The following is a 27397-nucleotide window of genomic DNA, read 5'->3' as shown; positions in this document are numbered from 1 at the left end:
AACAGTTCAATTAAAAGATGCTGGAGGCTGCAGTCTTACACACATTTACCTGGGAGTAAGCCCCTTTGAACGGAATCAATGAGTAGTAAAGCGCAACATTGAACTGTGAGGAAAGAGGGCTGGGGCAAGGAATTGTAAACAAAGTGTCAAAGTGGTGCAGCTTGGTAAGTTTAGACAAATTCAGAGAATGATATCAGTGGCTGCTAGTGATAACGGCTATCTTATCTCCAGTGTGGCTGCTGAGAATACAGCAGGGGAGTGTACTGCTGCATTCAGGTCCTGCCTGTGGGTATCTGGTCGGCCACTGCGAGAACACGATGCTAAACTAGATGGGCCTTTGGCCTGATCTAGCAGGGCCTCTTCCTATAACCGTAATAAGGCAATACTCCCAAACACAAGCAGTTCAGCACTGAAAGAAAATGCCTCCAGGGGCTGAGGAACCTCCTGAAGAGTTTCCAGAAAAGGCTGGCCACACATCTGTCAGAGATGTCACATTTTAGGCAAGGCAAGATCATCCTTCATTGGATCCCAGGTTTTTGATTACATATCTCCTACATCTAATACCATCTCACCTATCATGGACAAAATAAAATGCCCATCTTCTTCCATCCTTTGCTTCCTGCCTCCTTAGGTTTATCATTCATTCATTTATTCATTCATTCATACACACATACTGCACCAATCTGGGCTGCCAGTCCTGCCTCCTTGCTATAGTCCTACTTTGTCTTCTACCCATGTTGCTGTGTGGAGGTATGCTGGGAGGCTCCATAACTCACCACTCAGAGGTTGGAGCTCAGATCTTTCTCCTCCTGGTGCACTGAGCAAGTGCTGAATGAGTCATGACCTGAGCAGCTGTTCAACCTGCTATTTTGCTGTTTTGTCTCCAGTACATACTTATTTGTTTTCCATGTTTTTGCAGCTAGGGGAAGGCTAACAGGTATCCAGGGTGTTGCTCTCAGGGGAAGGGCAGCCAAGGGAGGGATGGACGGAAACACACACGCACACGCACACACAGAGCGCACAGCAAGAGTTGCGAAAGACAAGTTGCTTGTGCTTTTGACTGACATGTGACATGCCCCATTTGTTGGTACAGGGTCAAATTGCAGCACACCTTCAAATTATGTGCAAGGGAACTGGAGAAGCACAAATCTCTTCACCCAAGAGCTCAGCCACCACAAGTATTGCCATGTCTTGAGTAGCCTGGGGGGACTTCCCCAGACAATACCTAGAGACTCTATGGAGTCAATGAAAAAGTTACTGTGCAGGATCCAGCTTCCTGCGGAAAATCTTTTAAAAGTCAAGTCCCTTTATGGCTGTAATATCTGTCATGGATGTTTCATCTGGGATTCCTGCATTGCAGGGGGCTGGACTAGATGACCCTTGGATTCCTTCATGATTCTATGATATATACTACAAACACATGAGAAATGCCCTCTGGGACCTAAAAGGACTTGGGGGCAGGAATGGGTTAGACACCCAGGGACTGGGGCTTCCATGCCCTTCTTAGCTCAATGTCCGTCGCTGAGAATAATGCATGCAAAATAACAAACATTTCTGCATAAGAAAATTTAATTTGAATAGTTTCTATAAGCTACATCATTCAGCTCTTTCGCGAGGCAAGTTCTGGAGCACTGTTGGCAAATAATTCTATTTTTATTCCCAGCATAGAGTACACATAGCCCTGCACAATGAACACCAACGACTGCGCAGAGCAAAAGCTAACATTTTGTTTGCTAACAGATCTCTGGGGAAAGGAGGAAAAACAGAGATATTTTCATCTTTTGCTTCCCTTGGGGATCCTGAAAGGAAGCCAAGAGCCTTTTCTGACCTTTGGCCTGTTTACCTGGGTGGTCTAAGGATGCCTGAGTTATGGCCTCGTGCAACACATGGGAAACTCCAAGTTTATTTTTCTGGATTACCCACTTTGGCTACTGCCTACCAGCTGCCAGCAGCTCCTTGTATCTTCCTTCAGAAGACCTTTCCCCTTCACAACATTGTGCTGTCTCTCTGATTGGGCCAGAAGGAGAATGAGTGGTTATGTAGACAGCTCCTCTAACCAATAAGAGCTCAAATATCAAGGTCCATGTAAGTACGGAGGTTGCGTTCCCAAGCTTGGGCCTTGGCCTCTCTGCGGCGCGCTTCTCGTTTGCCCACCGTTGCTGCTCTTTCCTTCCTGGGCCTCCGCTCTACGGGCCTCTCCACTGCACTGGAGTCATTAGCGTCGAAGTGGGTGACTTTGGGTCTGAGGTCGCTGCAGAAGCCCAGGCCTTTCTGATCTCGCTTGAGGACAGTCTGGATCGGGAATTTGCGGCCAGTGCCCTCAGGCCCCAAGCCAGCTTCCTGATCCCAACCTCCCTTGACCATCAGCCGGAAGCCCACGTTGTTCTCTGGGATGTGGTAGCGTGTGGGGGGCAGTGGGTCGCGCCGGTTGAAGAGGTGAGCAGTGGAGCGCTCGTGCAACGCCACCGTGTCCTCGCTGTAGTGCGTCCGGCACACGGCACAGTAGTTCCTCTCGGCTGGTGGCTGCGGACTGGAGAACAAAGGAAAATTACACCGGAGAAAGGCAAGCCGCATTCACACAAACTGTGGCTGTAGTAACCCTCAAAGAGCATCTTACAGGGGAAAGTGAGGAAGAAACACAAAACACAGACTTCTCCTGAGAAAGAAAGGGAAAAAAGGGAGTGCCTACCCACTGTGTCTGTACTGTCTGGATGAAAATATCATCATCATCATTTATGAATCCTCATTCCCACATTTACAAGCATACAGAAAAAACAATAAAAACAAAACAAACACCAATTGAGAGAAGTTTTAAATCAACACAAAAAGACCTGCCAAAAAAGTTGAAAAACATATTCATGTATGTGACAATGGCCGCGAGAGTTCTGGTAGCACAAAGATGGAAGACTGAAGAAACCCCAACTAAAGAATCATGGCAAGAAAAATTGATGGACTATGCAGAACTGGCAAAATTGACATATAAGCTATGGGACAAGGATAACTGTGACTTTAAGGATGAATGGGAATGCTTGGCAGGGGGTTGGACTCGATGGCCCTTGTGGTCTCTTCCAACTCTATGATTCTTTCACAAAGTATCTGAAGACGCAACAAAGCGAATTGGACTCCTTGGCAGGTTTTGAATAAACATCCACAATTTTTTTTTTACTGATATTAATCAGCTAAACAGTTTGAGGATCTATACAACTTTGTAACATGCAGAAAATAGCAATAGTAGGGAAACCAAAGACTGGAACTGAGGGAAGTTGGGGGGTGGGGTGGGTTCGGGGGGGGGAGGGAGGAAAAATGGGGGGGGGGAATAAGGATATGTTTTTGAATAATATGTCTTGTTATAACTTTGAATAAAAAAATATAAACAAAAACACACACACACACACACAGACACAAAAAAACCAACAACAACACAAATGCAAACCCAAGTCAAGAGGGTTAACTCCAACCAAGTTCTTCTAGTGATTTGGGGCCTAGATATGGGAAGAAGGATGTAGGGGGGTGAAGGGTTTGTGGCAGGGAATGGTCTCTATAGCAGGGGTAGCCAATATGGTGCCCCTCCAGATGCTTTTGGACTCTAACTCCCATCAGCCCCAGCCATCAAGAACCATTGGATAAGGATACTGGGAGTTGGTATTCCAGCTACATATTGACTACTGCTGCTCTGGGAGATCTTTCCATGTTCACAACTGATGGTCAGTTGAAGTGTCTTAAGTGGATGGGAATCTCTTAAAACTGTGGCAGTTTTATTGGCAGGTTTCTGGAACAGTCTGAAGCAGCATTTAAAAGCAAACCCATTCAGAGGCTTTCTTCTCCGGACAGTAACTGGATACAGTGGTACCTCGGGTTAAGAACTTAATTTGTTCTGGAGGTCTGTTCTTAACCTGAAACTGTTCTTAACCTGAAGACCACTTTAGCGAATGGGGCCTCCTGCTGCCGCCACGCCACCGCCGCTCAATTTCTGTTCTCATCCTGAAGCAAAGTTCTTAACCCGAGTTACTATTTCTGGGTTAGCGGAGTCTGTAACCTGAAGCGTATGTAACCCGAGGTACCACTGTATTTAGTTTATTACATTTATATCCTGCTCTTCCTCCCAAAGGAGCCCTAGCTGAATTCTCGGGAACAAGGAAGCTCACCTGGAGGGTTCCTCCTTCACCTGTGGCCTTTCACTCTCCCGTAGGACATCCACCACATCCTGGTGTCCTGCCTCCTCAGCCAAATCCATAGCATCCCGGCCTTGGGGCTCACAGACCCCTACCCAGGCAGCGCCGCGGCTCAGGAGATATCTCACAGCCTCCACCCGACCAGCGTAAGCTGCACACATAATCGCTGTCCAATAATAATCGTCTCTATAGTTCACATCACACCCTTCCTTCTCCGCCAGCGTCCGCAGAGATTTCAGGTCGCCATCCTGGGCGGCTTTCAGGAACTTGTTCCCTGTGCGGCTACTTGTCGGTCCCAGGTGGTTCTGGACGGGATGAAGTTCTTGCGCAGGACGGTGGCGTACGCAAGGCGCCTTTCGCTTCCTATGTGAGGGTCTCGCAGGGTTAGCTGGAGCTTCCAAAAGGCTCTCATAGAAGCTGCGAGCTGCCTCTCCCGCTGTGTTCCCTTCCTCCTGGCCAGCAAGACGGGAGCCTCTGCAGCTTTTTTTCTGGACATGCCCATCCCTCCAGAGATCTGATTCCTCCTGGGCACGAGTAAAAGCAATCAGCTGAGGACCGTGGTTCATGTTGGAAGAGGGTAGCTCTGGCTATAAAGCCAAAACCGCAACCTGGAACTTCGCAGCCTGTTGAAAGAAGAGTCAGAGAATTACGTGTTACACCAAGACCCATTTTTTTTTGCTAAGTAATAAAGGCTGAATGTGTGCAGTGATTTCGCAGCAACTACCTAAGAATCCATGTTTCCGAAAGGGGAAATTTCTAGCTTGTGAAGACATGCTTTAAAGCATGCACACAAATGGCCGCTGAAATGTCTGAAGCCAGAGAAATATGGCCAAGCAAGATTTCCAGTGGTTGGGTGGGGTCTTCAGTGCTCTGCACAGTTTCTGTGACTGGCAAAACCAGAAGAAGTTATGAAAAATAAAATAAAATGTAAATATTTGCTCCAGTTGTTTATCTGTAGAAAATCATAGGATTCCACTCTCTCTCTTTTTTAAAAAAAATCAGGTTTTTGTTGTTGTTGGATAAGGACATCTTGTATTCTGTGCTAGAAAGCCAAACTTTAATAAAAGCTCAGTTCAATGGCATGGTTTGGACAACTGTTCCATAAACCATGGTTTATGAAGCTGTGATTGAGTGCTTGGGCTGAGGGTTCTTCGCTTCACCTGTTGTGCCTTATATTAAACCAGTTAAATCAGTTCATGTTAAAGACAATATGCAATAGAAGATGAAGAGAAGAGGAATGAGCAGAAGGTGCTTTGGCCCATATACTCTCTTATGGTTTCACAAACCATGGTTTATGGAGCTTCAAACAGTTACCCAAACCAGGCCAATATCTCAACTCAAATTTGCACGAAACTGCTTATTTTGTATAGTTCATTTTGTTAGGCATGGCTAGGAAATGCAAAGAGTCAGGAAGAACAACGATGGATCTGCTCTCCAGCTACCTGAAATCCTGCTTAAGACCACTCTAACTTCTAAGCTGTCAACCACCAACATAATTTTAAGCCTGTTTTCAATGGCTAGAAACCGACTTTTTAAAACCCCCACGAAGATTCTCGTGATGCTGAACACTACATCAGATACTGTGTTCCTTGTTGTTCAACCAGGTATCCTTAGTGTTACAGATCATCAAGGGAAGCCCTGCTTGTGAGGCCACCTGAGAAAACTGGCAGAAACAGGTTGGAGAGAATCACAGAATCGCAGAGTTGGAAGGGGAGCCCCCAGGGTCATCAAGTCCAAACCCCTGCGGTGCAGGAATCATTAAAATATGTACATTTTTAACCTAGAGATGCGAGGGGCAGTGGCGTAGCGTGGGGGGGGGTGCAGGGGGGGCCGGCCGCAAATCCACGGGTTAGGGGGCACAAATTAATTGCCTTGCCCCGGGTGCTGACAACCCACGCTACGCCACTGGCGAGGGGGGGTGAACGTCGGGCCTTCTCCAGAGCTTCACCCAGATCCCTGGACGAAGGAAATCAAGCCAAGGTCTCCCTCCACCCCCGAAGCAGGAATGGGGTGCGGGGTAGGGGGCTTCTCCCCCCCCCCCACAGCCTCTGGGAAGCCTAACACAAGCCCTACTGACTCGGGCCTTTCCTTACCACCCAGGAAAACACTCACCCAGTTCTCCTTTACCGGAAATTCAGGCGGCGGGTCACTCTACCCTTTCCCAAACAATCTCTATGGCGCCGCTCACAGAGTTCTTGGCAAAGGCTTGTAACGCGCATGTGCCAAGCTGGGAAGCCGGGGAAGGGGGGGGGGTTAAGGCGCGCAGGAGTAGAAGCATATACCTTGAAGAAAGCTGCATCTGTTTAGCGGCAGCTGGCGAGCGGATACAAAGTTGCCCGTTTACGCAGGGTTAAAGCCGCCTTCCCTGTACCTGACGCCTGCGCAGTAGGGTGTCCGAGGAAGCGCCCCGCCGTCGCAATGGAGACGCATGCGCCGTCTGCTCCCAGGAGGTTGCGGCGGCGGTTGTTGTTCTCGCGGACTGCTGCCTTGCGCGCTTTCCCGCCTTTTCCGGCGCGAGGAGCAGTCACGTGCTAAGCGTTTTCGCGCCGCTGCCGTTAACGGTTAACGCAATTTGCATACTGCGGGCTCACTCTTCCCTCATAGCTCCTGCTTTTTCTGGAGAGTAAGCTCCTTTTTTCCTTTTTGTTTTTTTTAAGAAAAGGGACCATATTAATGAAAATTTAAAAATAGGCACCATGCCCCACTAGACTTGTGAGAAAACAGCTTTCCCAAGCGAATGTGTTGGTTTTACATTTTATTTTTCAAAAAGAATTTGCTCTTTTGCCCTCACCCTGTGTTGAGTGAGTGGAGAGGGGTGGGTGGGAATTAGTTGCTCATAACTTAATTTTACGGTTACAGATAGGTAGCCGTGTTGGTCTGCCATAGTTAAAACAAAAAAAAAAAAAAAATCCTTCCAGTAGCACCTTAAAGACCAACTAAGTCAGTTCTTGGTATGAGCTTTCGTGTGCATGCATGGTATCTGAAGAAGTGTGCATGCACACGAAAGCTCATACCAAGAACTGACTTAGTTGGTCTTTAAGGTGCTACTGGAAGGAATTTTTTTTTGTTTTAATTTTACGGTGTGGCCCTAACCTAGTCTGTTCAGAAATAATTCCTGCTGAATTCAAAGGATTCTGAATCCAGGAAACAGGAATTAGGATTGCAGTCTTAGTCGGGTTCTGTATCTATCACAAACCCACTTTGCCAGAAAGGGGATGATACTCAAATAAACCCAATTAAGGCTGATCTATATAGAGTCATGCCTCGGGTTAAAGTCGCTTCAGGTTGAGCGTTTTCAGGTTACGCTCCGTGGCGACCTGGAAGTAACGGAACGAGTTACTTCTGGGTTTTGCTGCTCACGCACGCGCAGATGCTCAAAATGACATCATGCGCGTGTGCAGAAGTGGCGAATCGCCACATGCGCAGATGCAGGTTGCGTTCTGCTCTGGATGCGAACGGGGCTCCAGAACGGATCCCCTTTGCATCCAGAGGTACCACTGTAAACCCTTTTCCGGTGTTATCACCCTTAAAGAGGAGTTTGTAGCAGGTAAAGAACGTCAAAGTTCCTTGCAACAAATGAACAGCAATCCAGACGGGGAGTGTCGGAGCAAGACAGCAAATTCTTCGGCACATCCCAACCCCTGCTGGCCTGTGGAAGGCGGGTGGCTTTTATTATTATTTGCTGTGCATGTGGATGCCAGGCTGGTGTAGCTGGAGGTGATCTCTGCGGCTTTGGATCCAGAGTCATAATTGTCCCAGCCTAAAACTACCAGCAACAGCTTCCCACCAAAATGGACAAAACAAGAGTCTCGGCTATGGCAAGCCACCCTCCAACCAGTGTTCATCCTCCTCACTAACACAGGCTGGCAGAGAGGTGGCTACATGCCATCCAGTTCCCCATGAAATCCATATTGGGGTGTGTGGGTGCAGGATTGTACTTTTTTTTAAAAAAAGACTCTTAAATAGCATCCAACAGACCATTTCAGTAATCAAGATTTAGGCAGACATGTGGTAAAAGTAAAACTTAAAACTGAACTAATTCAGACAGATGTTGAACTGAAAATGAACCAAAATTATCAAACATGTTACAGTGATATTAATTTAATTAAAGAAGGCTAAGGTGGTAGAATGCAACAATTATTTATATAAAACATTGACTGACACCCCCCACTCTCTGCACAATAACCGGAACTCAAGGCAGCTAACCATAAGAGAAAAATTTCAGTTACGTAAGTTTTTTGTAAAAAGGCTGTGGTGACTGATGAAGGCACTGGTCGGAACAGAACTTCCCAAAGTGACCTAAGTATTAGTCATTTGGTTTAGGCTCAATTGTTACTATGCCAGTTATCTTGTCAAGTGGTTCAGAAGGGGAAAGGAAAGTTTGTCCTTGGAAAATCCAAATTTCCATTTCAGTTGTTCATTATAAGCACTATCATATAACTTGAACAATTGGCTAAAGTTACTTGTTCTCCTCCCTTTCCCCCTTTTTCCCCTTTTGTACCTGCCTCTTAGATTGTAAACCTGGGAGAAGTGGCTGTCATGCTCTATAAGCTGATCTGGCAACCATTTTTGCTGTAGAGTGAGGTAGAAAAATATTATATTTCTATATAAAATAAATGCTGATCTTTATATATTTATATCCATTGAACAGGCATGGCTAATTAAGAGAAAACCTAAAATGACAGCCATGTTGAGAACGGGCACTGCAGACAGAATGAGTCGGCGAAGCAGCACCAGCATCAGGGATGGTAACTTACTGTGGATGGGAGGCCTGCACTGGATAGTGGGAAATGAATCTAATCTCTCTTCATGTAGTTTGTGAATTATAGGGGGATCACCCACTTTCCTTTTGTGACTGCCCCTTTAGCTACAATTTTTAGAAAATTATGGGAGTGATATGACTAAAGTTGTGAGGGAGGATGTCAGGAGATGTGATTTGTGAATTTCATTGGTAACCCCCCCCCACTCTCCCATTCCCCAATTCAAGCACTGCCCTCATAGAAGTGACCTGGCCCCGTCACTTCCAGTTGAAGAGAATTCTGGAGGCATATGTAGAAATTGCAAGCTAAGCTAAACACTTTTCTTTAACTTAATTTAAATTTTGAGTGGGAAGTGCCAGCACAATGCTATACATGTCTACTCTGATGTCATCCCTATAGGGTTCAATAGAACTTGCTCCTAGACGTAGCTAGATAACTGCAGCTCTAAACGTATTAAATATTTATATATGAAAACATTTGAGGATGGTGCTGCAACAACAACAACAAGCCAAGCTGCTTAAAAGAATGGCTACAGTTGGTGACCCTTGGGTTCCTAGTAAATCACAAGGTTGATCCCAAACTCACAAGCCTAAAGCCTCTCCTGCACTTATTTAGTGAGTATTTTTAAATGTACATTAAAATACATCAGCAAACCCATCAGGATTTTTCAGTTGGTCTGGACCTGCTGATAAATCCTGCATTAGGGCTGCAAACCTATATGCATTTACCTGGGAGTAAGTCCCATTGTATTCCATGGGACTAAATACAAGGAAACATGTTTTAGAGATTGCACTGTAAAGTAAATGATAACATATGCAGAAGCAAGCACTTTACTGCAGTTGCCCCATCTTGCCAGCAGGAGGGCCCACACCTGCAAACTGCTGCAATCACCAAAGTTCCCCCAACCTTCCACCTCATTCCAGCGCCTCTGCCGTTGCCCCTTCATGTGCCACTTCTAATCTATGCCATAAATTATTGGAAGTGCTCCAGGAAATTGAAGCATAGTTAGTATACAATGGCAATTTATATTGCATTGTAACTTATAGAGGTACTGAAATCTACAGGGTCAGTACTAAGACTGTTGGGCTTCAAAACCTCATGCAGCCACGATGCTCACTGTACATACTGAGGTAATGGGTATAATTTTCTTTTGGTGAATCTGTATGCTGCCTGAAATTCTCTGCCCACTTACTGGAGAGTAAGTTGCACCAAATTCTTCCCTTAACTAAACAGGGAAACAAGTCACAGAGTGGCTGCCTTAGTAGTAGACAAAATTACTCACAGATGGGGACCTGGGCACCACCCACATCACCTCCTAGGTGCTAGACCTGGTCTAGGTTCCACAAGCCACCACTGGATCCTAGAGAGGTTGTGGATCGGCCTCATAAGTGCACCCACTCCCCATCTCTCCACAAGGCAGTTCACTGGCCTTGGACAGCGGGTGCAGTGTATGGGTGCTCTGTCACTAAGGTCAATGTATGCATCCCTTTCTGATCTCTCGTCTTCAAATTCTTGACTCCTGCAAAATATGCATTAATGAATGATGATGTCATTGCAAGCAAATGAGGAGGTACCACAGGTGGGAGACCTGGAAGAGTAGATCCCATATGTATGCTGATGACCAAAACCTCATGAGGACGGTTAAAATCTGAAGTTTTTAATGTTTGATGTTTTATTGTGTTTTTAATATTCTTGTTGGGAGCCACCCAGAGTGGCTGGGGAAACCCAGGGTTAATAATAATAATAATAATAATAATAATAATAATAATAATAATGCTCAAGAGAGAAGACCAAATTGGGCGATTCAGATCCTAAATTGTAGGATTTGGAATGGAAAAAATATTCTTCAAAGACTTTTAACAGAGGGGGTGGGGGATTAAAACGTCTTTGCTGTCTAATAGAGGCACATAGAGGACTTTCTTGGTTCTTTTTAGGGAGGGACATACCTAACAGCGCTTATTATGTATTAAGTAGGCAGCTGGCTTATTTTCTTTTCCCTCCTTCCTTTTCTATAATTAAGCTTTTACTCAGTCCTTCCTTCGAGGACTGCATTCCAGTAATCTGAGCGCTTCATAAAAATAACAGCTAATGCTTGGCCCCACAATCCTGCTTTTTCTGCGCCTCCCACTTTTCCCTCTCGCTCGGTGGACGCACTTGCTCTCTTCCGCATATTTAATATGTATTTAAAATATGCGCTGCCTTCAGATAGGATCGGACCCACTTTGCTTTGCTTCCAATTCTCCTCCTCCCATGGGGTTATAATATATGTTTTCATCTGCTCGCTATCTCCACCCCACCGTCCGAGAAACCATTCCCCAGGCTATGCCCGCCTGCTTTTCAATCGGGGCAAATACGAGCGGCGGTGAGGATTTGCATCGGGCTGACTGCGCAGGAAGTTACCGTGATGCGCGCCTGATAGCCGCCCTCTTTTTCCTCGCTTTGTAGGAGAAAGCTGCAACTACCGCTTCAATTCTGAATCGGTACCTAGCTCGTGGTAGGGGATCCATGAACCGTCTTTCCCGTACAAATCAAGTTTCTCGGAGCTCCGGGCTGCTATTTCAATTATGGCAATTTTATCTGACCAAGGAGGCTTCCGTCTCAAGCACTCATGACGATTCTTTAGGGACTCTCCTACTCCTGTCTCCTTTTAAATTGAAATATTATTTGACCATATTTACCATAATGCGTTCGTTATAGGTTAGCGCGGCATAGGCAAACTTTACATCCTTTCTACCTAGACGCCTCTCATTGATCGTCTGGGACCACTCCACCTACACATGTTCTTCTTAAAAGCGCAGCGGCTTAAAGGGCTTTTGGACTACAAATCCCAGTGTGCTCCGCGGCCCAGAACGTGCTTGGCATTTCCTTCGCGGCTGCACTCTAGGACTTGTAGTTTCGTCTATCTTGTTTGCTAACTCCAGCCTTATTCTGAAGTACTACTGTCCCGTGATGCTCTTTCATCAGTGAGAGTGGCGCGTGCGCGGTGGAAACTGGCAGAGGCCTTAGCGGTCCAAAGCTTGTTTGCACCCCGTGTTCCTCTCCTTGAGGCAATTGAGCCCCCTGAGGTGAGTTATTGAGGGATAGATTTAGGGGGTTACTCTGCAGAAACTTGAGAGGAGGAATTTTAGGCAACGGAGACGGCTCTGCAAGATTAAGGGAGGGCGTTTGGGAGCCTGCCATAGGCAAAAAAAGAAAGAAAACAAGAAAGCAAGGGGAGGAAGAGTTGTGTCGTTCTCACAATTCTGTGCAGAAGGGCAGGGCATGGGTAGAGGTTAAACTAGTCTGCAAAGGGATTTTTTACTAGTTCTAACAGAGAGCGAGAGATGGCGTTCAAGTAGAAGGGAACACGTTGGATTCTCCTCTAATACCGGTCTGCAGTCACGGAAATGAAAGGGTGTGTTTTCTTGAACAGGGTGCGCTGAAACTCTCTATACCCAATGAAGTGCTTTGCATAAGAAGTGTTTTTATAAAGGAGCTATTTCCTGGTTAAACTGGAAGAGAAGGTGTGTTAGAAGGTTGTGAAAATGTGGCTGTTGATGCACCTTTTTTTTCTGTAGAGGACGGGAAGATGAGTAGCTCTGAGGAAGTGTCCTGGATTTCCTGGTTCTGTGGCTTGCGTGGCAATGAGTTCTTCTGTGAGGTGAGTTGGGATGAAGGCCTCAACAAATGTGTGTGGGGATTTTGTGAGAGAAGGGCTGGGAGCTAGGAGTTGGGATGCTGCCACCACTGTTCTCCATGCGTGGCAATGAATTCTTCTGTGAGGTGAGTTGGGATTAAGACCTCAGTATGTTTGCGTGTTAAAGCTATGGTTTCCCCAGTAGTGATGTATGGAAATGAGAGCTGGACCTTAAAGAAGGCTGATCGCCGAAGAATTGATGCTTTTGAATTATGGTGCTGGAGGAGACTCTTGAGAATCCCATGGACTGCAAGAAGAGCAAACCTATCCATTCTTAAGAAAATCTGCCCTGAGTGCTCACTGGAAGGACAGATCCTGAAGCTGAGGCTCCAATACTTTGGCTACCTCATGAGAAGAGAAGACTCCCTGGAAAAGACCCTGGTGTTGGGAAAGATGGAGGGCACAAGGAGAAGGGGATGACAGAGGACGAGATGGTGGGACAGTGTTCTCGAAGCTACCAGCATGAGTTTGACCAAACTGCGGGAAGACAGGAGTGCCTGGCGTGCTCTGGTCCATGGGGTCACGAAGAGTCAGACACAACTAAACAACAACAATGTTTGCATGTAGTTTTAGTAAGAGGGGCTGGGAGCAAATGGCATGATTCCCCTCCCCCCTACAAAAAAATATCCTAACTATGTAGTAGGAAGGGTGTTGGCAGTGAACAGGGACTCCTAGGTTTCTTGAGAGGATGAAGAGTTTTGTATATTAGTTGGAAGTTCATGGGAATCTTAGGAAGCTAGTTACTTGCATTGTAATGCTGTACTTGTCTACTCAGAAAAACCCCCAATGCCACTGAGTTCAATGGAGCTTACTTCCCAGTGAGTGAGTAAGTATAGGATGAGATGTCAAATAGGCCGAGGGGATCTGAGAAGTCAGAATAGGTCACTTGGTAAAGGCAATAGTTTATTTGGCTGATCTTGAGTCTGAGTATTTTTTATTTCTATTCTAGGTAGATGAAGATTACATCCAAGACAAGTTCAACCTGACTGGCCTCAATGAGCAAGTTCCCCACTATCGCCAGGCTTTGGATATGATCCTTGATTTGGAACCAGGTGAGAGATGGTTCTTTTTGTTTTACTGATTACATCTCAGACCACCTGACATTTGGGACTAAGAGTAAATGTGGTCAGTGGTCACAGGGTTATCCTAATGAGGGCACACTGCTACCCTAAAGCATCTTGCATATTTTGGAATGACTAGACTTCATTTCATTTTGGTGTGTAATAAGAATTTACATAGCATGGGTACATGATGATGATGATGATGATGATGATGATGATTAGCGGCAAGGTGCTTCTGTTTATCCTGCAGGACTTGATATCCTTCTGCAGGGCCTGTAAGATAGAGCTATTCCGCCTGGCCTTCAGTTTGAGTTAGCCTGATCCTCTATTCCCTTTTCCCTTTCCTCTTCTATGAAGAAACCCTTTCTGGGACCCCATATTTAAATTCTTCCCTGGTCTCCTTGCTGGCCCTAGTAGGACCAACTTGGCCAGTTATCCCTGGTGATCATTTGATGTCTACTGACTGGTTCCGCCCCCCCCCCCCCCGAATTTTAGAATTTTATTGATATGGATGCTGTATTTTATGTTGTTTTAAAGTCATATTTTAATCAATGTTTTTTATTTGCTGTTAGCCACCCTGAGCCCAGTTTTTAAAATTTATTATTAATTATTATTATTATTTATCTACATAAAGCACAGATCTCTGAAAGCCTGTCTGTCTGTGAGATTATTAATTTGAGACAACTTCCTGTTAAAAAATGGCAAACAAATCAAGAGAGGGCTAGTTAAATACTAGCCAGTGTGGTGTAGTGGTTAAGAGCGATAGTCACGTAATCTGGGGAACCGGGTTCGTGTCTCCGCTCCTCCACATGCAGCTGCTGGGTGACCTTGGGCCAGTCACACTTCTTTGAAGTCTCTCAGCCCCACTCACCTCACAGAGTGTTTGTTGTGGGGGAGGAAGGGAAAGGAGATTGTTAGCCGCTTTGAGACTCCTGAAGGGGAGTGAAAGGCGGGATATCAAATCCAAACTCTTCTTCTTCTTCTTCTACTCTAAAAATATTTTTTTGTATTCTTCTAAAACAAAATTGTGCATACTACTCAGAATGTCAAAATCCTCCTCTGATTTTCTACTCTAACATTAGTGCACATGGGGACTTGGAATTGAAGTTTCTGAGACTTCATTAAAAGCAGAGGTTAAGTATTTGCAAGGATGTAAATTATTGGGCCAGTTCTGTGGAGCAGCTTGCCTTGGAAACCATACATTTTGGAAATCCTGATTATGTGTTCTTAATTAAATTTATATTCTGTCTTTCCATATGAAGTTGCCTATTTCATGTATCTGATAAATGGCATAGATGACATTGGGTTGAACCCAGAAAAATCATTGCATGAGCAGAACTGCTTCCATTCACACAACAGAACCACTCCCCCCACCACCGCAAATCTGTGTGGTTTGGTGGAACCGCTAGAGCAGGGAGTGGAGAGTTCAGTTGTGCAAGCAGTTGCTTTGTTAGATACAACCCATAGTCTTATTAGAGAAGCCAAGATCAGAAACCTATAAAGATTTCTGATACTTTCCCTCCTTAATTATTCTGTAAATTTGGCAAAATTTGGCAGAAATTATTCTGTAAATTTGGCAAAATTAGTGAATATGTATTGTCACTAAGTTGTACAGCTAGAATTTGGTGTGCTAGGAAAGGGAGTAAAAGACAGAGGCAGAGAGAGAATTGTACCTGTGCAGTGCTAGCATTAGGTATAATGTGGTCTTAGAAGCTGTTTGTATCAGATGATGCATCTTTCTACCCTTGCTTTTGACACTTGAGGTGTATAATTTTTTGATCCACCTTATTTCTGTGATTGTAAGGTGTTTAAAAATGTTGTTAATACTGTGTTTTAATGTTGTAACCTGCCCTGGGTCCTTAGGGTGAGGGGTGGGATGATGATGATCATCATTTGTTTCAGCAGTGGACTAGAGCACATGATGGGGAACCTTCATCTCTGTCAGAGTCTCTATGGCTCTCCTGTACTTTTCTTATATTAGCTCTTGACTTTTTCCTGTCCTCTTGTAGATGAGGAGCTTGAGGACAACCCTAACCAGAGTGACTTGATTGAACAGGCAGCTGAAATGCTCTACGGCCTCATCCATGCCCGCTACATCCTCACAAACCGTGGAATTGCCCAAATGGTGAATGTCTATGCTGTTGTATAAGCAGGTCACCCTGTAACTTATTTACTAATGCTCTGATATAGCCACAGTGAGACCAGAGGCAATGAAGTCAAGAAGGGAAAGGCACTTTAACCTATACTATACTATAATATCCTCTAGGCTGTCCTAAGTGGCCAGTGATAGACCCGATTTGGAACTCCTTAAAGTCTATTCTTGATGAACTCCTGCCCTAACCAATCTTTCTTTGGAGTTGTCTTCCCACAATGTGGAGAGGAAGTCCTAATTTCTTTTGCAAACACTTTCTTTTTTCTAGCTTGAGAAATACCAGCAAGGAGACTTTGGTTACTGCCCCCGAGTGTATTGTGAGAACCAGCCCATGCTGCCCATTGGTGAGTTTGTGTACTGGGGAAGAGGTTTTTTAGGAGCTAATGGGAGGTTGAATTGCATGTCAGAGTTCTTGAGTAGTGCAATAAAGATGTACTGAATTGGAGGGAATCCAGGAGGGCTGCAGGTAGGATCAAAACTTAAGGGTGGGTACTTGCACAAACAGGCTATTTCAGAATTTTTATTGTTGAATTATCTGTTTAAAAGGCTTGAAAAGTGCTCATTTTAGAACTGCTAACACCAAGGCATGATGGTGGGTCTGAGCCCCAAAGCCACCTCTTTTTTGAACTTTGCTTTCTTCTTCACTCCTAGGCTTATCTGATATCCCAGGGGAGGCCATGGTTAAACTTTACTGCCCCAAGTGCATGGATGTCTACACCCCCAAATCTTCCCGCCACCATCACACAGATGGGGCCTATTTTGGGACAGGCTTCCCCCACATGTTGTTTATGGTGCACCCTGAGTATCGGCCGAAACGACCTGCTAACCAATTTGTGCCCAGGTAAGACTGCTTCAAAAGATGTCAGGTGAAAATGTTCCAGGAGAGTATTGAGATCACAGATTTATCCTTCCTTGCTGCTTAAATTCAGCCAACCAAATCCACATTTTCTCTTGTTACTTCCATTGGGTGCTTGCTACTCATACCCTTTCCAGCTAACCTGCTTGAGGGCCACCCATACCCAGCCATGAGGTCATCTCTCGCACATGCAGCCACAGCCACACATACTTTCACCAAGAAAATTCCAGCTTTCTGGCAAAAATATCCTCCTACTAGTAAGGAGAGAATTTGCTGAAAGTTTCTATCACAAAGTAGAAATCTCAGGTATCCTTGGTGGTGAAAGAAAGCCTGAGAGCAGAACTGCCTTTTGACTGGGCCAGCACTGCTTAGCTGACCTGCCCAGCTTATTGCTACCCATTCCATCACTTGAATGGAGATACTGAGAAGGCTGAGATGCAGGCTGGCTCAAAAGTGGTATCCAGCTCTTTTCAGGTTGGGCTGGGCTGCTCGCCTCCCAATAGTTTGCATATGAAGTAGGGTTGGGCAGTATCTGGTTTTCAGCATCATGATATAACACCAGCTACACATTGCGATATGCCGATATATCACAATGTCTGAAATAAGGATGGAACCATGTAGAAGCAAATGGGGTAATGTCCTGGCAACTGCTACCTAGACAGAGAGAGGTGGGAAGGAAGAAGCAGCCAAACCTTGTGTTGATTCCTGGATGAGGTGGAGTGTAGACTGAAAACGGAAGAGTGAGATGCTGGAAAGGGAACCCCCCATCCCATATCCAGATAGTCATAAGGAGAAGCCTTATACTCTTGATATTACCGGGGTGGGGGGAGATACATTACTTCCCCATGGAGAAGAGGAGTAATAAAAGTACTCCCAAGGTCGGAGCCTATGCAGAAGAGAGACTAGTCACCCCATAAATAAGCAATTCATCCAGAGAAGTGGCAATTCTCCCAGCTTCTCACATTCCCTTAACAACGCTCCTTCACACGCCAATTCCCCACAAATTGTGATGTGGTCTGAAGTTCACAAAGAAACCATTTGCTTCATTTTATTACTTTTTATTATTTTTTAATGGGGGGGGGATGATGAGAATCAGGTACGTATCTGTGTTCCTTTCTGAAGAGAGCCAGAAGGTAGGAAACAGGTGAGCCCTTGCAGTTGGAAGGCGAACTCCTTCCACTCCTCCCTAGACAGAAAGGGAGAAGGAAGAAGCCGGAATCACAGTTCTTGAATGGGATGGAGTAAGATGCTGAAGAGAACCCCCCCCCCCCATCCATAGGGAGAAGCCTTCGCTTCCCTACACATGGCCTTGCAGGCAGTGCTGTGGGTGATGGGGTGGGCAGGGTGGTGGGCTGAGATGAGCCACAGGGAAGCAACTGGAGAGGGAAGTGGGTTTTAAAGAGGCTTTGTGATAAACCAAGGTATATTGTAAGAAAGAAACTGAGATGGAAGGTTATTATCAAATCGGCAATACTACATAGAAAATGTGTAAAGATATGAAAAATGGATGATTGAAGGAGGTACTGGTGGAAGTTCAAAAACTGTAAATTGGTAAACATGGTTGTCAAAATTATTTGTTAAAGAAAAACTTAATAAAAATTTATATATATATAAAAAAAGAGGAGAGGGAAGGCAGCAAGTGGACGCTACAGTTACGGGGCGGGGGGCACCAAGGCTGGCACTGTCCTCCTCTTAGTGATGTGTTCCTAATGGGTGTTCTATTTGAAAATTAATGAAAGTTTATCCATACCTTTTACTGCAATATCTGGTAGCTGTTTGAGCTTTTCTTCCCTGAATCTTCCATTTTAACCCTTCACTTTTCTATTTCAGACTTTACGGATTCAAGATCCACCCTATGGCTTACCAGCTGCAGCTTCAGGCCGCCAGCAATTTTAAGAGCCCAGTCAAAACTATTCGTTGATCTTCTACATCCAGGTGCTCAGGGTCCTTCCCTGATAACTCCCCTTACCCCAGTCAGGGCTGCTCATACTTTGTTTTGATGAAGTCCCCTGCAGATTATTCTTTGTCACTCTCCAGCCTGATTTATAGTCTCATTTCTGGTGTGTGGTTTAAATTAATAATAAACAATTTCTGTTAATTCCCAGAAACACAGACTGTGACAGAAAAATTCAATAACCAACTTGAATGTCATGATTTTGTGGGGCTTTTTTTCTTTTTAAAAAATAAAATACATTAAAAATGTAAAAGATGAGAATTTGATTTGTCTTTGTTCTGGGCAGGAGGATTATATAAACTACTTTTAAGATTTTCTACAATTAAGTGATACATAAATTTCACAAAATAGATAATAGATAGTGGGAAGAAAGTGGTGGGGAACATGAATCTGATTACACTTAAAATGCATCACAAGTTGGAGATGCTGAATTAATATGATAGACTCCCACCCCCTACATTATGAGTGTTGACTTCTGTAGTGGACAACACACATATACTGTGATAACTCAGTGCTAAGGTGGGGAGGACATTTGAGCCAACCCCTTAATTATCACTGCGTATGTTTTTTAAGTCACATGCTGGGGAAATTTTGTGGTTAGAGAGGTTTGCTATAATTTACACCGAGCTTGGAATATTCATTGTGTTTAACTGAAAAGGGGGAATATCAGAAGTAATTTGGGTAACTGAGACTACATCCTTTAAGAGGAGAGTGTGGATTAGAAGGAGGGAAATGTGCCTCAAAAGCACTTCCAGGGACTTCTAGGGTTGATGGCCTTACTTGTAGCCCATTTTATATGTGTGCTCTTCACTTGCTGAGTAGGAGCTGAATTCATAATCCAGAAACCACTAACTTATAGTCATACATAATTGTAACTCAGTATTCGCCTACAGTAATTGTCACAGGATGAGTGTGGTCTGTTGAAGGTTTTCCAGTAGCCTGCACACTCTGTGCCGTTTGCTATTCTTCCCAGCATCTTTTTTTAGTGGTCCTACCCTGTAATGCTTTTATGTATTCTTAAAAACTGCTGCTACATGTGCACAAACTTCGTAGCATTCTGTGTTCACATCTGGCCAGAAATCCTAAGCAGTTTCTTCATTTTCTTCTTCCAACATCTCTCCCCTTACACACTTGCACTAGCTTTCTCCCAGCCCTAACGACCCCTCCCCATACCAGGCTGTATGTGAGGTGCACTGAATTTGCCATACATGAAGGTAGGCAATTCTCTTCATTTCCTGCAGTGCTGCACCTCACAATGACAATCCAGTATGGGAAGTGGTGTCACAGGCCGACACAGTTCTCTAGGGCAACATTTTATTTCCTTTTTTTTTTTAATAAATTTTTATTAGGAGTTTTTACAAAATAAAGTACAAAGATAAACAACCTTTCTTTTATCTCAACAGAGTTTTCATGACTTCTTTGGACTTCCTCACATCTCCCGCTGCCATTTTCATCATCATAAATTTTTCCCAGCAATTTATCATCTAGTTTGCAAATTTTATAACCACTTATTTAAATATAATCCTCTGTAAATTAATTTCTCTTAATCTCACTTTACATCCCATTTCGATCCGATTTTGTGGTGGCCAATTATTTATGATCAAACATCCTACTTAACTTTCCACCAAATCACAATATTTTTGTAAATAAGTCTTAAATTTCCTCCAATCTTCTTCAACCCTCTCTTCTCCCAGGTCTCGAATTCTGCCAGTCATCTCAGCCAGTTGCATATAGTCCATCAGCTGCATCTGCCATTCTTCCAGAGTGGGTAGATCTTGAGTTTTCCACTTCTTGGCAATAAGTATCCTTGCTGCTGCTGTTGCGTACAAAAAGAATGTTCGATCCTTCTTTGGCACCATCTGGCCGACAATGCCCAGGAGGAAGGCCTCTGGTTTCTTAAGGAAGGTATACTTAAATACCTTTTTCAGCTCATTATATATCATTTCCCAGAAGACCTTCACCCTGGGACAAGTCCACCAGAGGTGAAAGAATGTTCCTTCATTTTCCTTACATTTCCAACATTTGTTGTCTGGCACATGGCATATTTTGGCTAGTTTAACTGGGGTCATGTACCACCTATATATCATTTTCATTACATTTTCCTTCAGAGCATTACATGCCGTGAAGTTCATCCCCGTGGTCCACAACCTTTCCCAATCCTCAAACATAATATTATGCCCAATATCCTGTGCCCACTTTATCATGGCCGACTTAACCATTTCATCTTGTGTATTCCATTTCAACAGCAAGTTATACATTCTTGAAAGTACTTTAGTCTTAGGTTCTAACAATTCTGTTTCCAACTTCGATTTCTCCACCTGGAATCCTAGCTTTTTATCCTTTTTAAAAATTTCTTGAATCTGAGCGTAATGTAACCAGTCTCGCACTTTGTCTTTCATTTTTTCCAAACTCTGCAATTTCCAATTGTTGCCCTCTTTCTCTATTATTTCCCAATATTTCGGCCATTTGGCCTCCATATTGGGTCTTTTTCGGGCCTTAGCCTCCAGAGGTGATAGCCATCTTGGAGTTTTATTTTCCAATAGGTCTTTGTATTTTGTCCAGACATTAAACACTGCTTTCCTGACAATATGGTTCTTAAAGGCCTTATTGATCTTAACTTTGTCATACCATAAGTATGCATGCCAACCAAATGCATTGTTAAAACCTTCTAAATCTAACACATCAGTGTCCTCTAGAAGTAGCCAGTCTTTTAGCCAGCAGAAAGCTGCGGCTTCGTAGTACAACCTTAAGTCTGGCAGGGCAAAGCCCCCTCTTTCTTTCGCATCAGTTAATATCTTAAACTTAATTCTGGGCTTTTTGCCCTGCCAGACAAATTTAGAAATATCTCTCTGCCACTTCCTGAAGCACTCCGTCTTATCCACAATTTGCAATGTTTGAAACAAAAACAACATCTTAGGCAATACATTCATCTTAATAGCAGCAATTCGGCCTAACAAAGAAAGCTTCAATTTTGACCAACTGTCCAAGTCTCTCTTAATTTCAGACCAACATTTTTCATAATTATCCTTAAATAGACTCAGATTTTTTGCTGTTATGTTTACCCCTAGGTACTTTACTTTTTTAACCACAGTTAGTTCTGTTTCTCTCTGAAACCGTTCTGACTCTGCATCTGTCAAGTTTTTTCCCAACACCTTAGTTTTCTGTTTGTTTAGTTTAAAGCCCGCTACCTGACCAAAATCCTGAATCAATTGTAACACTCTTTTTGTACTAGATTCTGGCTCTTGCAATGTCAAAACAAGGTCATCTGCAAAAGCTTTAAGTTTATATTGTTTCACTCCGATCTGAATCCCTTGCACCAACCGGTCCCCTCTAATCAAGTTCAAGAGCACCTCCAGGACAGAAATAAACAGCAAGGGGGAAATCGGGCAGCCTTGTCGTGTCCCTTTTTCAATCTTAAACTCTTCTGTAACCACATTGTTGACTATCAGTTTTGCCTTTTGTTCTGAATAAATCGCGTCAATCCCATTTTCAAAACCCCGCCCCACTCCCATTTCTTTTAAATTCCCCTTCATAAATTTCCAAGAAATGTTATCGAAGGCCTTCTCCGCGTCTATAAAAATTAGAACTGCTTTAGTGTTAATATTTGTTTGCAAAAGTTCCAAAATGTCAATAATGTTCCTTGTATTAGCAAATAAATGTCTTCCTGGGAGAAAGCCTGCCTGGTCTTTATGAATTATCTCATTTAAAACTCTTTTGAGTCTTCCTGCCAAAACGTCAGCAAATATTTTGTAATCCACATTTAAAAGGGAAATGGGACGGTAGTTCTTAAGTTGTGTCTTTTCAGTTTCTGATTTTGGTATCAATGTGATGAAAGCTTCCTTCCACGATTCAGGCGCCTTCTTTCCCTCCATAATTTCATTGCTGACCTCCATCAGTGGTTGAATCAAATAGTCACTTAATGTCTTATAGTACTTGGAGGTCAAGCCATCTGGCCCTGGAGACTTGCCCAACTTCATATTCTGAATGGCCTGTTCTATCTCTAGTCGTGTTATTTTACTATTCAGGAGTGATCTATTTTCTTGTGATAGTTTTTTAAGTCCATTTTTCTCCAAAAATTTTGCAATCTCTTCCTCCTTTTGTGGCCCTTGAGTGTATAATTTCTTAAAATATTTCTGGAAACATTTTCTAATTTCCACCGGGTTCTGAATATTCCTTCCTTCTATTTCCAAATTTGTTACTATGTTCAGCTTTTGTCTCTTCTTCAACTGCCAAGCCAGCAGTTTCCCACATTTATTAGCCGATTCAAATGTTTTTTGTTTCATTGATTTAATCTTCCATTCTATTTCCTGATTTATCAGTTTGGAATATTGTGCCTGATGAAGTTTAATTTCTCTCAAAATCGGCTGTGACTTCGGGTTTACTCTTAGTTTCTTCTCTAACTCTTTAATTTTCCCCAAAATCTTGTCCTTTTTCTCATTTTGTAGTCTTTTCTTTATGGCGTTCTGTTGTATCAAGAACCCTCTCATCACAGCTTTGCTTGCGTCCCAGATTGTTCTTTTTTCCACAGCAGTGTTCAAATTTATCTCAAAATAGTCCTTTATTGTTTTTTCGGCCTTCTTGATAATCTCCTGATCTCTAAACAAGTTGTCATTCATCTTCCATCTAAAGGAGCCGGTTGGTAATAATGTCATGTCCATTTTCAACGCGTTATGATCGGAGCAGGTCTTTGGGCAGATTTCCACTTTCTTCACCTTAGGAGCCAGACCTCTAGAAATCCATATTTGGTCAATTCTTGTCCAAGTCAGTTGGGCTTCAGAGAAAAATGTTCCTTCTTTCCCTAAGGGGTTCTTTGTCCTCCATATATCAATCCAGTCCATGTTGTCTGTCATTTCAAAAAAGGTCTTTGGTAGTCTGCCTTCTTTAGTAACCTTTTGGCTTTGTGACCTATCCATGTTTGTAGAAACGATCCCATTCATATCTCCCATCATAATGATGTTATCATAGTCCAGATAATCCAGCATAATCTCATGCAACTTCTTGTAGAATTCTGATTTCCCTTCATTTGGAGCGTAGATTCCTAATATCAAAATTTTCTCTCCTTGGTGCTGTATTTCAATTGCCAAAATTCTTCCATGTTCATCTTTAAATAAAAATTTTGGTGAGAGGCTCTCCTTTGCATATATCACCACTCCTCTCTTCTTAACTAAGTCCGAAGATATAAATTCTTGGCCTAACCTTTTATTTACCAATATTTTTCTGTGGAGCCTAGTCACATGTGTTTCTTGTAAACAAGTAATGTCTAGTTGCTCCTTTTTTAATATGTGAAAGATTTTCTTCCTTTTTTCCGGACTGTTACAGCCATTTATATTCCAACTTAAAAGTTGCAGAGACATCCTGGATAGATCTGTTTAGTTTCCTTGGGATGGTGTTTTGTTCTGTGGGTCTTCAGGGTTCTGAGGTACAGGCACCTGTGGTGGTTCAGACCCTGAGGGTAGTTCAAGTCCTTTATGAAGGTCCTCTCCGTAGGCAGTCAAAAACTTATCCCTATCTTCCAAAGTTCTAATTTTAATCTTCTTCCCTCTAAAGGTAAAAGATAGTCCTTGGGGAAAGTCCCACCTAAAGATGATTGAGTTACTTCTCAGCAGTTTTACTAAGTCCAAATATTCAGATCTAAGATCCAACAGCTGTTTAGGAATGTCCTTAAAAATCTCAATTCTTTTGTCCGAAATGTTCAAGGAGCTTCCGTAGTGCAGGCCCAAAATCTTGTCCCTTTCCTCCTTTGATCTCAACGTAATCAAACAGTCTCTGGGCCTTTCTCTCTTTGTAAGTCTTCCAAGTCTGAAGGCTGACACAATTTTAAAGTCTTCCTCCTCTAGACCCCAGAACTTGGAGAATTCTTTGGTCAGAAACTCAGCTAGATTACCTTCTTCCACTTCTGGTATCGATCTTATCCTTAAATTAATCTCCCTGTTCCGAAGTTCCAACATGGAGAGATAGGTCTGGTGTTCCCCAACCTGCTTACTGAGCGGCCTTACTTCTTTTTCCAACTCTCCCACTCTTTGGCTGGTCTCTTCGGCCAGTTTCTGATTTTCACCTGCAGCCTCCTTCAGTTGTCCGATTGCTTGTGCATTCTGTGCAACTTGCCCAGATAATTTGTTTAAAGTTTCTGTATTAAGGTCAATTTTCGCAGTTTGTTGATCAACTTTCCTCTCCAAAGACTCCAATTTCTCAAGAATTCTCTCTAATACAGAACCAGATCCTCCTGAGGCCATCTCTTCTAGTTGTAAATCCTCAGTTTCTTCCTCCCCTGCCTGTGACAGGGAGGTAACTTTTTCCTCCGAGGGCAAAGTGGGCACAGATGATCTGCGTGCTTGTGAGGCTGCAGTTACGGTTGTCAGAGTTGTTTGTCTGGTTCTTAATCCCTTTCTTTTTGCGCCACTCATTCCAAAGTTATCTAGCAGTCAAGGTCAAGCTGAGTTATTCCCATGGGAAAGCTACGGCCCAGGTGGTAGCAATCAAACAGAGGGCCGGGAAATAGAAAGTAAAACAATGTTTTTGTTGTAAATCCTCAATCCTCTAGGGGGAGCATAAAATGTCCTAGGAAGAAGAGTCCATTCCACATACGAAATCTGAACCAATACTTAGGGATCTTCACAAAAGTAGTTTTAGCAGAGTTGGTTTTAAGTTTGCCACAATATTTCAAGTTGTGCTTACTGGAGTTCCAAAATGCAAGAACGTAACCATTCTGAACTCCCTCAGACTGTCTCAAAGTTTAAATAGAATGTATCCAAATTTGCAGTCTGACAGTTCTACTGCTCAGGCAGTTCTGACACCTGGGCTTCTTAAGCAGAATTGTAATCCACAAAGAAAGGAGTATATAAGTCCTAATAAAAGTCCAAAAATCAATTGCTTACAGTCTTTAAAGGGAAAAGTAATTTCTGCGGGTGCTCAATCTGAGCTGTCAAAAGTTCTCTCTATGCCTCCACTCCTCCTGCTCTTTGCTTTAAAAGTCAATGGCTGCGGAGGACGGACTTCCTTTTCCTCGTCTCTCCGCTTTCAGCTTATTTTCAATATTTTTAGTCCCGAAATTTAATAAGGTCCTCAATTACTCACGGGTTGTTGCGTTTTAGAATCTTGTGTTGAAGGAAGAAAGGTCGGCGCTCACCGGCAACGGCAGCGCGGCTTCGCTCCGCTGAATGCGCATAGACCCACAGCGCCGCTACCCCCTCTGCGATCCGGAGCCCCTTACGGGGTTCCCTCAACGTTTCGGGGGTAGCTCCTGGCGCCCGCCGGGTCCCGAGACCGCAGGCTTCCGCTGCCTGCGGTTTTCCAAAATGGGTCTCCGCTTCGCCGTAGCGGACGACCCTTTTCCAGCGTAGCTTCCCTCTCCCGGTTAGGAAAGGGCAGCCATTACCGTTCGCGCCGCCTCCGGAAGTCCGCAACATTTTATTTCCTGATGGGTGGCACTTAGCACCCATCAGCATGGAAAACTAGAGACCAGTCTTCACTTGGCTAAAAACAGAGACTCCAGCAGGTTCACTCTAGTCAGAAAAGAAGTGTATTTCACCAAAGTATCTAAACAACTTTCATTTCTCAATGGAAGAAACACGTGCAGTGTTAAAATCAGTGTAGCTATCTCTCAAATGAGGGGACGCAGGTGGCGCTGTGGGTTAAAGCCTCAGCGCCTAGGACTTGTCGATCGAAAGGTCGGCGGTTCGAATCCCTGCGGCGGGGTGCGCTCCCGCTGCTCGGTCCCAGCGCCTGCCAACCTAGCAGTTCGAAAGCACCTCCGGGTGCAAGTAGATAAATAGGGACCGCTTACCAGCGGGAAGGTAAACGGTGTTTCCGTGTGCGGCTCTGGCTCGCCAGAGCAGCGATGTCACGCTGGCCACGTGACCCGGAAGTGTCTCCGGACAGCGCTGGCCCCCGGCCTCTTGAGTGAGATGGGCGCACAACCCCAGAGTCTGTCAAGACTGGCCCGTACGGGCAGGGGTACCTTTACCTTTTACCTTATCTCTCAAATGTGCTGCTTAACTTTCTAGAATCCCTGTTGATTGGATTCACCCTTCTCTTCAGCAGCTTGGTTGGAGGAGATGTCAACTGCCTGTAGGACAGGGGCGGGGAAACTGAGGCCCAGGGGCTGAATGTGGCCCCAGGGGCCTCTCAATCTGGCCCTTGGAACTCTTCCCAGGCCACATCCTATATCCCCAGGCTACATTCCTCAATGACCCTACTCTGCATTCCCCTCACGTCCCCCCCTGCTCCTGCTCCAAGCCAGAATGTGCCCTTTAACTGATTATTGTCTTGCACAATGTGGGGTGGTTACAAACACACATATGGGGGGGCCTGCACATCATTGCCTCCCCGCTCTTGAATTTACTTGTCCTTAATCTAAACTCTGGAATTTTACATGTGTGTGAGTGAGTGTATATGCGTGCAAACACAAAGGTCACGTCCACACTGATGCTATAGCAAAGTGCGTAGTGGATCCAATTCATTTTTACTGAATGCTATTTTCAACACTGCCTGGAGACATCACTCATTTTATGGACATTGTACATACTTACTTTGTTTTTACAATTTATACTCTGCTTTCCACACAGTAGTTTCTCAAAAAGGCTTACAAATATAAAAGCAAACAAAAGTAACAATGTCCCAACCTTTGAGACGTATGTTGTCAAGTTAAAAACAGCAACAATGTCAAAGTAAAATCAATGGCCAATAGGAGCAAAATGCATTGTTTGTGGCCTCTACATATCAACAGTTTACCCAATACTGCTTCATTCTATGGAACTGGTTCTGTTA

At 44.0% G+C, this 27397-nt stretch overlaps 3 protein-coding genes across 8 annotated transcripts in view; 1 reads left to right on the top strand and 2 right to left on the bottom strand.

Annotated features, from left to right (window-relative positions):
* Nucleotides 1-27397, bottom strand: part of LOC310837988 (E3 ubiquitin-protein ligase TRIM11-like) — a 1016249-nt gene that overhangs the window by 708552 nt on the left and 280300 nt on the right. The gene's annotated exons all lie outside the window — the stretch shown is intronic.
* GPANK1 (G-patch domain and ankyrin repeats 1) lies at nucleotides 1552-11759 on the bottom strand. Of its 4 annotated transcripts, none has more exons than XM_083725034.1 (3): nucleotides 11611-11759; nucleotides 4146-4795; nucleotides 1552-2530 (listed from the first exon to the last, which is right to left on the bottom strand). In XM_083725034.1, the coding sequence occupies exons 2-3, from the start codon at nucleotides 4736-4738 to the stop codon at nucleotides 2068-2070; spliced, it is 1056 nt and encodes a 351-aa protein (XP_083581160.1). In that variant the 5' UTR covers nucleotides 4739-4795; nucleotides 11611-11759; the 3' UTR covers nucleotides 1552-2067. The 4 variants fall into 4 exon arrangements, with proteins under 4 accessions (XP_083581160.1, XP_083581161.1, XP_083581158.1 ...); XM_083725035.1 differs by lacking the exon at nucleotides 11611-11759 and adding an exon at nucleotides 6544-6674; XM_083725032.1 differs by lacking the exon at nucleotides 11611-11759 and adding an exon at nucleotides 6285-6612.
* On the top strand, nucleotides 6672-18884 carry CSNK2B (casein kinase 2 beta). 3 transcript variants are annotated; one of them, XM_083725254.1, is made up of 8 exons: nucleotides 6672-6795; nucleotides 8824-8920; nucleotides 12490-12572; nucleotides 13558-13660; nucleotides 15679-15794; nucleotides 16090-16165; nucleotides 16473-16662; nucleotides 18508-18884. In XM_083725254.1, the coding sequence occupies exons 2-8, from the start codon at nucleotides 8851-8853 to the stop codon at nucleotides 18596-18598; spliced, it is 729 nt and encodes a 242-aa protein (XP_083581380.1). In that variant the 5' UTR covers nucleotides 6672-6795; nucleotides 8824-8850; the 3' UTR covers nucleotides 18599-18884. The 3 variants fall into 3 exon arrangements, with proteins under 3 accessions (XP_083581380.1, XP_083581381.1, XP_083581382.1); XM_083725255.1 differs by having other exon boundaries at nucleotides 6767-6973; XM_083725256.1 differs by lacking the exons at nucleotides 6672-6795; nucleotides 8824-8920 and adding an exon at nucleotides 11863-11997.

The sequence above is a fragment of the Podarcis gaigeae genome (genome assembly GCF_964106915.1).
Source record: "Podarcis gaigeae genome assembly, chromosome: 2".
NCBI classification, from domain to species: domain Eukaryota; kingdom Metazoa; phylum Chordata; class Lepidosauria; order Squamata; family Lacertidae; genus Podarcis; species Podarcis gaigeae.
Note: the sequence above shows the minus strand (reverse complement) of the source record. Positions and strands in the feature narration are given on the sequence as shown.